This window comes from Saccostrea echinata, unplaced genomic scaffold (assembly GCF_033153115.1).
Source record: "Saccostrea echinata isolate AGI-Se365-2 ecotype Australia unplaced genomic scaffold, CSIRO_AGI_Sech_v1 ptg000012l, whole genome shotgun sequence".
Taxonomy (NCBI): domain Eukaryota; kingdom Metazoa; phylum Mollusca; class Bivalvia; order Ostreida; family Ostreidae; genus Saccostrea; species Saccostrea echinata.
In genome coordinates this window covers 4,832,787-4,849,064 of record NW_026889761.1, presented here as the reverse complement: position 1 = coordinate 4,849,064, position 16,278 = coordinate 4,832,787, and the positions used below count along the sequence as shown (strand labels likewise).

At 31.1% G+C, this 16,278-nt stretch overlaps 1 protein-coding gene across 1 annotated transcript in view; it reads right to left on the bottom strand.

Moving 5' to 3' along the window:
* Nucleotides 1-747: 747 nt before the first annotated feature.
* LOC133185221 (ficolin-1-like) overlaps nucleotides 748-16,278 on the bottom strand; it is a 176,276-nt gene continuing 160,745 nt past the window's right edge. The window contains exon 6 of the mRNA XM_061320318.1: nucleotides 748-1,081. Within this exon, the coding sequence (XP_061176302.1) occupies nucleotides 837-1,081 (245 nt within the window). The 3' untranslated portion in view covers nucleotides 748-836. The remainder of the gene's footprint in view (nucleotides 1,082-16,278) is intronic.

Genomic DNA, 16,278 nt, shown 5'->3' with positions numbered 1-16,278 from the left:
ACACCATGTTGTGAACACTTTGCAAAATGCGGCAAAGGAATATTTAAGATTTTCCCTTTTTATAAACTTCCCAATGAAAATGAAAATCTACGTTTGGCAAAAGAGGACTAATTTATCAAACTCTTTAAACCAAAGCTTAATCGAAAATGATACATTATTATATAACATATTGTAAGATTTTATGCATATTATGTGTTCAAGTTAATGCAATATTTGTACATTATCTAATACGGCAACTTTACGCTACCTTGATCTATTATGACGTCACAATGAACTTTTGCTTTTGGACGTTACCAGGTAACCTACCTGACATTTGTATAACTGCCTGAAGAGCCTAACATGGCGAAAGCGCTTGCAGAAAATATTTTGTGATTTTTTGGATTTTTATTTTTAATACACCCAGCAAAACTGTACCGGTTCTTCATTTTGTTTTTGAAATTATATATATATATATATATATATATATATATATATATATATATATATATATATATATATATATATATATATATATATATATATATACAATGTATATATATATATATATATATATATATATATATATATATATATATATATATATATACAATGTATATATATATATATATATATATATATATATATATATATATATATATATATATATATATATATATATATATACATTGTAGAAGTACTCCAAACTTGTAAGCAACGCGTTTCAAATAACAGGATATAGCAAAATATAAATGATAAACTGTAATGATATAAAGTTCTTATTTTTATTTGTTAAGAGTTTACTATTCAATTTTTTTTTTTAAATTCCTGTCAGGACTGAATATGCATTTCAAAACTCTTTAGTTTTTGTGTCTGATCATCATCATAGTCTTTTGTAGCGCTTCATTATACTTCCAGTGCTGCCATACCGGGTATTTCCAATTTTTTACAGCAGATGTGGCGTACTTTCCGTTAAGGTTTGATTGGTGACAGGACTTGTTCCACCAGGCTCCGTGCCATGTTATAGCACAGTTACCACTATTACTGTCATTATCCTGATCCTTTGTACTAAATTTCATTCCATTGTGATAATCCAAACTGTCACCTGTAACAGAGTATTGTACAATAAGGACAGTATTTATAGAGACAATAACTAGAACAGAGTAACAGCCTCTGTAATCTTCATTGTCCTGTTACAAGACAGGTACTACTACTCATGTCATTATCCTGATTCTTAGAGATTAATGTACCCATCATTGTGATAAGTCAAACTGTATCCTGTAACAGAATATGGATGTATATTGAGGAAGGATTGGTAGCACAGAAAAAAAGCATCATGATCAAAAATGTGTAATTTTTTGGGGGGTGGGGGGATAAAACGTTATTGAATATGTTTTGTATGTACACAGTGAATTATATGTCTGCATCTAATACTTTATATCACAAGAATTATTTCTACTAGTTTACTAAACCATGTCTAAAACACTAGATAGATTTTGAAAAAATATAATTCTATTCGTTGTAGACGTACAAAACATATCAAACAGAAGAGTGAATGAAAGTCATATGAATGCTTAGAGGAAAGGTTATCTTGATAACAAAAAAAGGGACAAGAAATCACCAAATAATTGTTATTTTCTTCAAGCCTTTTCACAAGCTAAAAACCGATTGCAAACAATGTGTAAGCAATCAATATCTGGTTTCTCGTATAAAGCTGTAGCTAACACTTCTAATGGACTAATCCCTAATTACACTAATTTTTTGTTTAATGTTTTGAAAGTCAAACATGCAAAACCAAATTGAGACAGAGTTGCTTGCCCATAAAAATATAAGAATGAATTAACTAATATTCACACGCTATTAAATTCTGAAGAACATGACATAGGTATGTACAATAGTTGTTGTGAAGTCGAAAACAATTTTTATTTAAATTAAAGAAGTGCAAATCGGAATATCAAGCTTATAACCTGAAAAATGCTCTGGTTTTGCACCTTATTCCAAATGAATTTATTAAAATAAGAGCTGATTTTTTCTGACTCTACTAGTTAAACTTTTTAAATAAAATTCTTTAGACTGGCGGAATGCCAGAATCATGGAACCTCTCATCAATTACATATTTGTATAAATCTGGGGATCTAGAAAATCGCAATAATTATAAAGGATTAACTGTATAACAGACTACTCTAATCTATCTTAATAACAATTTAGAATCTGAAGGATTGTTAAGTCACTTTCAGGCAGGATTAAGGAAAGTAAATTGTTCAGCAGATAGCATTTTCATCCTAAATCCGTCTTAACTGAAGACAGGATTTGGGAAAGGATGTCGTACAGATAACATTTTCATTCTTAAAACAAATACCTGTTTAAAAGAGAAAAGAAAGATGGAATTGTTTGATGCTTTGTTGATTTTTCCAACACTTTTGATACTAGATAGACACAAGCTCTTTTGTATAAATTAAAAAATGGAATCAGTGATTTTTTTTTCTCTAAATTTTATAAAACATATGTACTTTACTATAAAATGTTTTGGAAGACAGGTACATAATGAATCTTTAAAACGTCCAACATTGGCCCCGATAATTAGCAGAAAATCCATTTAAAAATATGATATACATTATTTGCTCCATCCTCTCCTTCAGACCTTGAAGTTTACTAATTTCAATTTCAATTTTTACTCCCTTGCACTGTAATTACGCATAAATCTGATCTCCGGTCGGGTGTAATATAGCAGTGGTACGTTGTTTACAATTAAATTCTCATAGAGTTTACGTCACACCTCCATTGCTATATGAGCGTATTAATATTTCAAGTTGTCGTAAATATGGTCACTGAAACGACAATCAGATTTTGCAATACAGTTCGCAATCAAAAAGTAAAAAGCATTCGAGAACATAGGTCGGAATTCAAAACTTAACATTTTCCACAGGGTCTAAAACATTGAGGGTTAGGCACTAGTTGTCAGCTACCACTTCATCAAAAATTGGTGATAGTACTATTTCTAGCTTCCGATATCCTCCCCTTAAGTTTTCTTATTTTCTGGGTAAGGGAGAAAAGCAGCATTTACTACTCGAGGCAAATACATCAAGACTTGTAACCAAGAGGGACAGTATAGAATCTGCAAATATGAGATTAAAAAGGAAGAAATTTTTGGCAAACGTTATTACAAACACACAAGTACCATTTATTGGAGATTATGTCAGAATTGTAGGACCGCTACTTAACGCATTTAGGCCTTCTCTTGCGAGTGTCACAGACAACGACTTTGGAATGTATCGTAAAATGTTTGAAAAATCCAAAACAACTACTAATTCCTTAACAGGTTTGTTCATAAATTCTTCTGGAAAACGAATTTTATCACATAAAATGGCTAAAGATTCTGCTGTTCCTGGCTTTTTTTTAAGCCTTTCTAAGCCTTTTTACTTTCTATGTATCTTTTAAGAAGATATAACTTTTAATCACTTATTTTTTGCTGATGATCTTGTTTTATTATCAGATCTGCTGAAAACCTCCAAAATTGTATAGATATTCTTTCAAGATATCGTAAAGAATGGACGTTGCACGTCAACTTAAAAAAAAAAACCTGGGTTATGGTTTGTTCTACCAGGAACATAAAGAATTATAACTGATAAAATTACAAATATCTAAGTATATTTTTACAATCAAATGCCAATTCAAACTAGTACTAATTGTAACGGGAACAGATGTTACAGATGTTCCCTAAACGCTCCCCCACTCCCGTATGGACCCCATTCTCTACAAACGACATTAACTTGGGCAATTCTTTTGTTTACTAAATCTACACCTCATTGTCAGAAGTATTTTATCGAAAAGCAACGCTAGTATAGTCTCTGAGTATTAGCAAATCAATTTTCAGCGCATGTGTATGCCCATGGTTTCTAGATATTTCACCGTTCACGGTAGCTCAGTTGGTAGAGCGCTCGCTCCATGATCAGGAGGTCGTGAGTTCGAATCTCGGCCGCGACTGACCTAAGTCGATAAAAAATGGGTAGCAACTGTTCCTTCGCCATGCGCTCGGCACTTTGAAGTGAAAGTTGCGGGTCCTTCGGATGAGACCTTAAAAACCGAGGTCCCGTGTCACGGCAGGCGTTGGCACAATAAAGATCCCTCACTGCTCAATGGCCCTGAGTGCCGAGTAAAGGTCAAAATTTGAAGCCCTTCACCGGTATATGGTGACGTCTCTATATGAGTGAAAAATTCTCGAATGGGACGTAAAACAACATACAATCAATCAATCAATCTAGATATTTCACATATCTTCCTCCTAAAGAGACTCACAGTAAATACCAATGTGTGAAATCTCAAATATCTTCATTGAAAACTATGAGAGATACAGCCGTATAAGCATTAATCAATCAGATATATATATATATATATATATATATATATATATATATATATATATATATATATATATATATATATATATATATATATATATCTCATAATGTAGGACCTCCTTAAGTATGACTATGTTTAAATTTCAAAGTATATTGTGAAAAGAAAAAACAAGAAGGTTATTGAGAGTTTTTGTGCCAGACAATCAGAGCGAAGCACACGTGTATTTGCTTGCTTTTTTGCTAATTCGACCACTTCATCTTGTCTACACCACTAATATATATTTATATAATAAGGTTCAAAGCATATTATCAAAAAAAGGTTAAAGCAGTTGTATCAGTCACTCCTCGAACGCTCACGCATGTACATGCAATTGCGCGCAAAATGATCTTCGTTCTTCACATCTACACAACATGTCTGTTAACCCTAAAAAGGTTTAATTTCAATCGGATGAGTAGTTTCCGATAATACTCAACAAAAAAGCACCGGAGAAGAAATTTGGAAAAAAAAGAAAGTAAAAACATGTTCCCATATATGCTTTTGATGTCCTTGCTGCTAGAGCCCGAAAAACGTATTATGTCTTGACACATAAACCACCTTTGGCTGAGGTCTCTCATCCAACTTGTGGTTAATGCTACATGAATCAATTATCGTCCCAACTTTTACCTTTGGATCTCTGATTTTAATGCTATTCCCAATAATTTTGATAAAACACCTTTTGAACAAAAAAATAATAAAAAAATTATTTTGAAATGAAATATGGTGATAAAGAACAGTATTCAAGTTCAAAGTCCAATTAAAGAATGCAAATCGGGAGCAGAGCAATCACGGACCTCCAAAAAATCTGAGGTGGGATCAGGTGCCATGGAGGAGGGAGTATCCCCTGCCGACCGGTCACACCCGCTGTGTGCTCCTTGTCATGATCGGGAAAAAACGGAAAAATCCGTAGACAATTCAGTGTGTGAATGATGCCTACCAATTACTATGAAAAAAAAACGTCAGTCAGCATTTGACTTAATGATAGGTTGTATTTGCTGACAAGATCATTGTATCGACCATAAAACTTGCAAAATGATGACTTCAAACAAGACTGTTGATATCCTTGTCTCATCAACTTGTTTGTCAATAGCTTGCCTCGTTTTAGAAATTGTTCATACGTAGAGCATATTGAATCAACTGAGAAACATAAACCCCATAAGCAGGTGATAAGGGTATATTGCTACATAAGTAAGGGAAGTTGACGATTGAAAAGTTGAAGTCATCACGTTTATCATAAAGCTTTGTTGTTAGGTTACCATTAACGTCTTTTTCCAGTAAAACATTAAAATATGAAACATATGTCTCAGACTATGGTATCTTTTATTTCAATTTCAATGGAATATTTCAAGCTCACTGGGATATATCGAGTCAACATATGAATTATAGTAACTATTATAAAACGTCGTCGATATATCTAAATTTCGAGTTGAAGACCACAGAAATTGTTTTCTTCTCATTCAGAAGTTTTTGAAAAATTCTGCTTCATATGAATACAAAAATAGGCCTGCTAATAACGGGGTGATATTGGTACCCATGGGAATTCCAATAGATTGTTGGAAGATATGATCTCCAAAAACTACATAGATATTATCAATAAAAAAACTCAAGCATCTTTTAAATATCAACTTCAGAGTACTTGTGTGTTTTTTTAACAAAGTAATTTTGTGCATGACTAATGACAAGGTAAGTACATGTATATCTGTAAGTTCCATTATTATTGAAAAAGCAGCTGTTTATGATTTCCAAAAGCCTGGACTTCAATTTATCATGAGTAGTGGTTGCATAAAGTGTTGAAAATGGTACGTTTTGATGTTATTGGTTTTTGGTAAAAAATTGTGATTTCAATAGTTGTGAAAACATTTTAGGTTTGTCTGATAAAAGCATCAGATTTGGCAACAAAAATTGAAATAGGTGTTTTCCCTTTACATCCCAAAATATATCTGTTTGCTTTTAATAACTATTACAGGTTAGAAAAATTAGTTAAATCAAATGATAATAACAGTGGTTTACTTAGAAATGCCCATTTGAAAGAGATACGATGGCTAATTTATACTACTATATAATAATTATGGATTTTCTATGCTTTAATGCCAGAAAATAGGCAAAATAATTTTATGCCTTCGGCTTAGGTGAGCGAAGTTTAATAAAACGAGTTTTTTGGATTGCATCTTGCCATGTGACCGTTCACGGTAGCTCAGTCGGTAGAGCGTTCGCTTCGTGATCGAGAGGTCGTGAGTTCGTGAGTTCGAATCTCGGCCGCGACTGACCTAAGTCGATAAAAAATGGGTAGCAACTGTTCCTTCGCCATGCGCTCGGCACTTTGAAGTGAAAGTTGCGGGTCCTTCGGATGAGACCTTAAAAACCGAGGTCCCGTGTCACGGCAGGCGTGTTGGCACGTTAAAGATCCCTCACTGCTCAATGGCCCTGAGTGCCGAGTAAAGGTCAAAATTTGAAGCCCTTCACCGGTATATGGTGACGTCTCTATATGAGTGAAAAATTCTCGAATGGGACGTAAACAACATACAATCAATCAATCAATCTTACCATGTGCCCAAAAAAACGCATGTTGCCCTTAAATCTATTCAATAAATGTTTATATATAATAATAATTGGGAATCATATTTATTTATTTATTTATTATTCATTTATTTATCTTTAATTTATTTTTGGAGGGGGGTTCAAAAGTATCTGAACGGTAAATTAAAAAAGAAGAAAAAAACATGTGCATTGAATAATATAAAGTACTTTTATTATATCGTTTCCGATACACTAAAAATATATTCTTTATAATTTTAGTATATAATACAAAGTTTCGAATCCCCCCCCCCCCCAAAAAAAAAAAAAAAACCAAAAAAAAAAACACTGAATAATAATTATTCTTTTGTGTTCTTTATTAATGCGTAAAAAAGAGAACAAATTTGGCCTATTGATTACAACTTCCTTCACCCGCGCGTGCATGGATGAATGTTTGGTGAAAATTAAAAATAAAATGTTGGTAGCAAACATCAAAGTCGACTAAACGATAGAATATTGTTGAAAAAATGTCATTGTATCGACAATTGAATTTGCGAACTGTTGATTATAAATGGGATTCTTAATATCCTCGTATCATAAGCTTTATTTTTTTTAATATCATGCCTTTCTTAAGAAATTGTTCGTAAATAGAACACGATCTTGCGTATCAAATCAACTGGAAGACATAAACCCTATATGCAGGTGATGTGTCAAACGTGTACATTTGTACGAGGGCTTTCCGGTTAAATCGTGGACAAAGCGTTTTTATTCGAAAAATAATGGGCGTACTAAGTTGAAATTTTAAGCAAATGTTAATTTATCATATTTAAGTGCATCTTAATGGTTTTTTTAAAATAAAATATAGACAAAAATAAATATTTTATTATGCTTGAATATGCACAGGGTACCGTCCTCCCGAGAATTTGAATTCGGAAAGTGGTTAACACAACACACGAAAAATGGCGACGTTTGTTGTCGTAACGGCGCACCGAAGAGCAGTTCAGTTTGATTTAGTGGTAGCAATGTCGCCCTAAGAGACTTTAAATGACTATAGACGGGGGGAAAAATTAAAAATATCACTAGATCTTTTGTTTACATGTTTTCTACGCGAAATCTTTTTGACTGAGTCCCCGGCTAGAATAAACCATACGGACAAACAGCTACTGGCAATAGCGAATGACGTTGTCAGTGTAAACCATCGATATAAGATAACCTAATAAAGTTAAATGATAGTGAGAGTACTGTCCATAACTTACTAATAAATCTTCTGAAGGCCCCATTTGTGTACAAGATTGATTCCTCGACCGTTTATGGAGGAATAATGGGAAACTCAAGTATGTGCCTCAATGAAATTCCCGAAGTTAAGTGAAGCTTATCCAACTTTTTTAGCAAAGAGGAAAACTTGACGCTCCTTTAGACACTTTGACGTTAATATCATCCGTGCACCGTAACTCGATACCACCATAATATAAAATCTCATAATTTGTTTGTTTATGCATATAATTATTTGAAATTTGCTATATATATTGATGAACAATTTATTAAAGAGTAGTGAAAATTTTAGAACGCAGTGATGATTATTTTTCATTCTACGCAACTTGTCCACGATTTTACCGGACAACCATCGTATATGATGATGTGCTTCAGTACCAATAAAGAATTCAGTTGGAATAGATATGTGTGTTACATATTTCTGGGTTAAATGAGCGAAAACATTACCTTTTCATTCACATAAACAAAATAATTCTGAAGCATTCATGTTAAAATCATTATTTTAAGTTCAGATTTGTCATATTTTAAAAAATAATTTTATTGTTTATAATGATCAACATTTGGATTTGTTTCTTTACATTGATGACATAAATTTAATATCATTTATCAGTATTAGGTGAGTATATTGATAGATATGCCTACCCGCCGTTCCTGAATACCCCGACACAGTTAGTCTGTATTTACTGCCTCTGTCCCCGACATAAAATGTGGAATACTGAGCGTATGCTCTAGCGCCATTGAAACTTTGAAGCCAAACCCGGAGTTTCTGGTCTTTGTTCCTTGTCAGCTCATAGATTGCGTCATTTCCTTTTTAAAAAACAGTAAATTATTATACATTAACATCGCCTTTTACCTGCTTAGTCAATATAAATGTGATATATGAATGTTTGCTTAAATTATCATCGTCAGCATTGACTTAATGCTACACTGTATCTGTCTGTCTGTCGTCGTCCGTCGTGCGTTACATTTGAACATTTTCATCCTCTTCTCTGAACCCGCTAAACCAGTTTCAACAAATTTTGGCATATAAAACCTGGAAATATAAAGGGAAATAAACATTGTATGTAAAATTCATGGTTCCTGTCGTCCTCGGGCATCAAGGGTGGGGCTGAAACTATCAAAACTAATGTAATCTTTAAAAATCTTCTTCTTTACTCCTGGACATCAATCAGTCAAACTTTTATATGGTTGTAGTAAGTACTCAACCTTCTAACAAAATTATGAGAATTGTGATATACGTGGCCCCATGATCAGGAATTCCTGAGTTAGGATGAAAATGCATTAATTCTTTGATTTTTTTTTCTCTGTTTCTGGGTGTTTAGCAGAATTATAAGGAGCAAGAGTTTGTCTTACAAAATTGTGAAATCCATGACCTCTAGATCAGGTGTCTGGTAAGCAGGGTTCTACTGATCGTATAGTGAAAATGCATCAATTCTTCAAAAATGTACTTTTCAGCTCTCGGGTATTAAGCAGAAAAATTAAGTACCTGGATATGATAAGCAAGACTGCTTTGTCAAAATTTTGAAACTCATCTCAATTGGCAGGCGTTCTGGAAAGGGTGGAGCTCTATTGATCATACAGTAAAAATACATTTTAAAAAAGATTCTGCTTCTTGGTATTTAGAAGGCAAATTACCCCCCTCCCGTCTATGGGTCTGCGCATGATTTATAGAGGACCTAGTTGTTTATAGAGGGAATGCAGCATTCACTTTTGTTAGAAATCTTGAATTGAAAATTGTCCCTAATTAGTCTGTCCACAACAATATGTGTAAAGTTTTGATCGAAGTTTTATATCAGTTTAACAAAACAGAGAGATTATATCATTTCCGCGAGCTAGCAAGATTCTGGTTGTTTTTAACGTGCCGAGTTTGCTGTCGTTGTAACATTTAAAAAAGACGAAATTTATACGATTTGGGGTCTTTTGACTCTATATAAATAAGAATTATAGAAATAAAATAACACGATTTATTTGTGTGGATCTTAAGTATATATAAAGGTATATGATTAAGTTTAATAAGGAAATCCTAGAGGTATAATTTCCTTTTTTAACTGAATATTTTGTTCTATTATGATGAAGCTAATATTGCTTTAGTTCATGTTAATTTTTATTCCATAACTTAGCTGATTCATTGATTCTATTAAGAAATTTTGAATAATTTATTCCGAGAAAGCTTTTAGGTGCAAAAGATCTGCAATACTACGTTAGAAATTTCTATGCTTTAATTAAAATTATACCTTTGTTATTTACTTCCTTAGAAATTTATGCAGAAGGTAAATGACATGAAGTAAATGATGCATACAGGAATTATAATTTTTTGTGCAAGTTATTTTATATAGGGAAAGTGTGATACAATATTGTCTACATTTGGGATGAATTTAGATATATGTTAATAATTTTGCATGTATAGGCAATTATCTTAGAAGTATACTAGAAGAATTTCTTATAAACTTGTAGGTACTAAATATCTACGCATGAAATACCAGGTTGATCCAAAAAGGGGTCTGCCTCATGATGAATTTTGCAATATTTTTATTAGAAATATAGAAAATATCTTTCTTTCTATATTTTTGCACTGTATATTCAATAGGATAGTATCAAAGTAATAGTTAAAGTTAATACTATAGATCTCTGATTTATCAAGAGTCAATAATTTTTCTTAGGTAAACACTGATCCTTTGATTTACTCTGGTGATTATTTTTCTTCAGTAAAAATTTGGATACTAAATTTGATTTATTATATGTATTTAACTATCCTTAACTATAGTTAACTGTTTTTTATATTGCTTGGGATAATAAACGAAAATACACAGTCAATGAAAATGAATATAAAATTATCTTTCTATTCGTTAGGTCTTCTTTTATGGAGATATCAGAATTTGTAAAGTTATCTAAGAGAAAATTTCCAAAATACTGAAAAGTGTAAAAAGAAAAAAAAGTATTGCATTTTACTTAAAATCATTAAAAAGGGTTTAGAACACAGTTGTTTAGAATAGTTGTAAGACAGCATAATCCTGCTTACAATGTCAATATTTATCAAAGCTGACACGTTGTGATTCAATACATTGAAAAGACACCTTATAACTTAAATGTAAGATGTTAAACAAATCTTACCAATCCAATAGTTTTTAGAAGGATTCCCAAACCCTTGTTTATATTCTGACCACGTCCTGTAAAAATCTGTACTTCCGTCCTGTCTTCTTTGTATTGCCTGAAACATAGAAGGTTGTCTTTTTGATTTGCTCTGACATGAAGCAGGTTTCATTAGCAAACCAGTGCATGTGTTTAAAGATGCGGATCTCTTTATTATAATTCTAAAGAAATTAGATTTTGTCTACAAAGAACACGCTACTGTTAAATTACCGTCCAACCCCCTCCCTCTGTTGTCATGTCACAGTATACTCTCTTCTTTTGTTTTCCATCCGGATAAATTGTATATACACCATCCTTTCCTTTTCGACCTGGATTTTTCTTTAGTATGGTTGCACAATCTTTGTACTTAACTGAAGTTATAGTTAACTGAATTTAATAAAGCAGTCTCATATACTGTATGTTACATGTATATTTAATACAAATACTAAAACAACTGTTTGAAAATAAGATGAGCATAAAACTGAATTTTTTTAAGCTGCGAAATTATTAAGTATTGGAATATGTCTTGCAAGAAAAAAAATACGGAAGGGATTCCAAGTCACGAGAAAAAACATACAGATATTATTCTATATCACTGACTAAGTTGGTATCAAAGCACCTATGGTACAATGAATAATTACGCATAACTTTAAAACAAAATTGTACCGTATTGAAACACATCCTTTGATATTTTCTTCACATTATATGTAGAGACAACATCCACTTTGAAGGAAACTGGATGTACGGTCTTAACATGGGATCCAGTCAGTTTCCAAGACCAGGGAGAACTTTGAAGGCGGTGAAAAAGTTTTGCTGCCATTTTTGCATAATAATAATAATAATAATAATAATAATAATAATAATAATAATTTAAATCTTTAAAAAAGTCTCTGAGTTAGACATCTGAGGAGTTTCGATTGAGCTTGTAGTCGTTGTATAAATTAAAACTGAATGAGAAAAATTCCGGAACTACCTTATATAATCTAAGGAACATGCCTTTGGCAAAACAAAAATATTGTAGAATTGTAGGACAAATACCTTTGTAAGACGGAGGAACTTTTTCTTCGTTCGAGTAAACTGATATAAGGACAACAAACAAGCTTATCTGGATTACAGACAACATACTGCTCTATACGCGGTACAACTATGAATTTTCTTTTATATAAGTTACCAATGCAATCTCATCATTATTGCGAAAGGTGATACCCTTTTCATGCAAGAAAAATCGATTCTTTGACATAACCAATACACTCCAAAGTCATATATATATATATATATATATATATATATATATATATATATATATATATATATATATATATATATATATATATATATATATATATATATATATATACATGTATATATATATATATATATATATATATATATATATATATATATATATATATATATATATATATATATATATATATATATAATGTCTCAAGAATAAATGTCTTTGATTTATATTCCATTTAAAATTTCCTTTTTGTTAATAACTAAGACCCTCTCCCCCCATCCCACCCCAAAGACGATGTTCTATCTATTTAATCTATTTTATTTATTTTTGCACAAAATGTATTTTTATTTGCATAAGAGAAGTTTATTTCACGAAATAAATTGTAGCATGTATCTTATTACATTGAGAGGTGGGCGTAGCATAACATGTGTACTGTTGGGCGAAGCTTGATCAGCATGACCCTCACAAAAATCGATAATTAAATTTAAATATGTCCAAAATTCCTTTATACATTTTAGCTATTAGGGATTAAAATTATCAAATTCAGAGTATACTACATAGCAAAATATATGATAATTAGCTGCACAGTGCCCATAAAACATTTACATCAATTCATTTTACTTGTTATTTTAATTCCATCTTATTTCTGTCAATATAATATTTTGTTAGCATTAGCATTAAGCATTAGCATAGTCAGCTTCATCAGTTAGAATTGTCATAACTTCAGAATATGACCTTAGACTCATTGTCGGGCGAACAAAGCGTGACTCAATTTGTAAACAAGGTATTTAGAGCTATGTTATTATTAAAGAAAGGTATGAAAATATGGCAAACAAAACTTCTCTGTGGAAAATTCTCTCAGCAAAAATAATTGTAGAGTTAAAAAATAGCATTTTTTATTTTAGATTTGAACCCAAACGAAAATAATCCTGAGTATTGGTTTTTGTTATAGGCAGAGACCTTCACCCCTACGTCACAACTCGTAACAGTTAAAAACTTTTAAATATTGATTGTAATATGGCTCATCATTCACTGAACTTTTATTATTTCTCGGGAAGATACGGATATTGTATCAGAAAATGAATTTTAAGGTAGAGTTAATTATTGCTCCATATTTTTGTTAAGCAAAAAATGTTGATTTTTATGCATACTTTGAAGAGATACTTTCGAAAAAGGAGCGAGGATTCACTGATAAAGTAAAATTGTGTAAGTTATAATATGCAGAAATGATCGTTTTTGCCTCATTTAATAAGGATGTCATGCTATTTTATAATTTGATACTCATGGGTGAATTAAAAAAAATGACCACCAAACTGAATTTTTTTGGCAAAATTCAACTACTTATAACATACTTTTCACTTATATCATCATATTGCAAATGCATTGTAGTTTAAGATCCTGAAGTGGCAATAGAATAGACAATTGGATTAAATAGTTTCAGAATTTTTATTAATAAAATTTCTTTTGAAAAAAGAAAATATCATTACACCTTAAAACACATTCTAAAATACATAATCACAAGAAATTATAGTTTTGTATGCTTCAAAATGGTAAAAGGGGTATAAATGATTAAATCTAGACATTGAATGAGAATCTTCTCTTGTACATGTGACAAAAAAATGGCTTTTTGATTGTTATTTTACATTATTTTTTCAATTCTGGTTTGAAAAGTTTTAATATGAAAAAAATATGATGCAATAAAATTCCCCAAAATTCACTTTTTTGTCCGTTCAAGTCAATTCTTTAAATCTAAGCCAAAAAAGAATTGTTATATACGAGTTCTCTTACAAAAAATACTAGATTTTGAGGTCACCCTATGTTACATTATTGAGTTGCACTCCTGACATCTGATATGTATTTTATTTAATATTGTTTTAAAAATTATAACACGCAATAACCCATTCTTACTTTGTAAATCAATTTGTCGTGTTGATATTTTTCATCGTTTACAGCAGATTTTTCATATTTTGAAGACCTTAAAATATGATTATTTGCAAAGTGTAATATATATAAATTGTATTTAAAATATATGTGATATGATGAAAACTATTCCCTGAATTGACTGTAAAATTTCTGTAATTTGTGGATAGACATAGTGTTTTGAACATCAAATAGTACCAAGCATTTTTTCCAACTTATTTTTTAGAAAAGATAGTTAAAAAGCATCGGTAATTATGAAGCAGTTTTCTTGCACTCCTGACTGCAGTAAAATTTAAAATTAAAACCATAAAACACAAAAATTCATAAAGTGTTGGCAACATCAAGTGGTAATGAAATTGTGCAATACTTATAGTCCAATACTTCATAATTAAAACAGATGAAAGTATTTAAAATTTGCATTTTATCTGGAATTATACCCTATTTTATGCCAAAAATCTAGCTTAAATGTATATTTAGAAGATAAAATATATTTTAAAGCATATTTTCCTTTTGAAGACAAACACAGTAACCCACCAGAAAATTCTACTCATCATTTTTTCTTTATTTTTATTCTTATTGGATGATTTATAATTCTAACATATTTGTTGCACTCCTGAACAAAAGCATTGGGGCCTTTAAAGTAGAATTGTGAAGTGAAAATTACATAAGAACTTGTTCTGTTGTTTCAGTGAAGTTGAGGAGGAATTACTTGAATTTTATGACAATGTTTTAGTGTGTTTATTTTTAACGTTCATTAAAAAAATCACAAAAAAGATAAAAACACATCTGAATTGATAAAATTGAAAAAGGAAGGATTTTGATAATAAAACTGTCAATAATATAGCATTAAATTATACAAAAAGATCATTACTGTATACAGGGTTATTTTCGCCCCATTTTATTTTCGCCCTTTCACACTTGCAAAAAGTTTTGTCCCGTTTTAAATTCGCCCACTCATTGTTTTGTTTAAGAAATTATATTGTATTCTTCGAATTCGCCCCGTTTTAAATTCGCCCAAATGAGGGTAGGGCGAAAGGGGCGAAAATAAAACGGGGGCGAAAATTTCCCTGTATACAGTATTAATTAATGAATACTTCTAAGCATGAATAGAAGTCTTTTCGTCACAGAACTTGAATCTTTAAAAAAATGTGTTGCACTCCTGACCATAGAAATATGGATCTGAAGCACAGACAGATCCTGTAATTGATAAATCTATTTGGTAGAAATGTTCTTTGTGTCTTTATTTTCCAAAATAAAAATCAGAAAATCATATAATGATAATAGTTTTTTCATGCTTGGAAGCAAAACATCAAATGTTGCACTCCTGACATTTTTGGGTATGCTAATATACTTGACTCTCATTAATGCTGCTTGTGATTTATATAACATTTTTAAGTTTTAAAATGTATATCAGTTATTGTTTTACACTTCCAAAATTCTTTTTTGTCTTAATTTTCTATCAGAATTTTTCAATCGATGTTTTTTTGGCAACACTACATTTTTTCTGTTGCACTCCTGACATGGTATAACATTTTTTTAAACATCAGCCATGACCACAACTTGATTAAACAAAAGTTTCAACAGTCCACATTTAAAGCTCAACACTTTGAATATTATCAGGAAAGTCTTTATTTTCAACATGAAGCATTATTTTTTATTTCACAGATCTCCAAAAAATATTGAAATATCAAAATGTCACAAAAAGGTGTTGCACTCCTGACAATTTTAGCATCATTTTTAGGCATAACTTTTTTGTTAATTGAGATATCAACGAGATATTAGGCAGGTACTAAGACAGTATCTAAAGACATATGCTGAGACATAGAAAT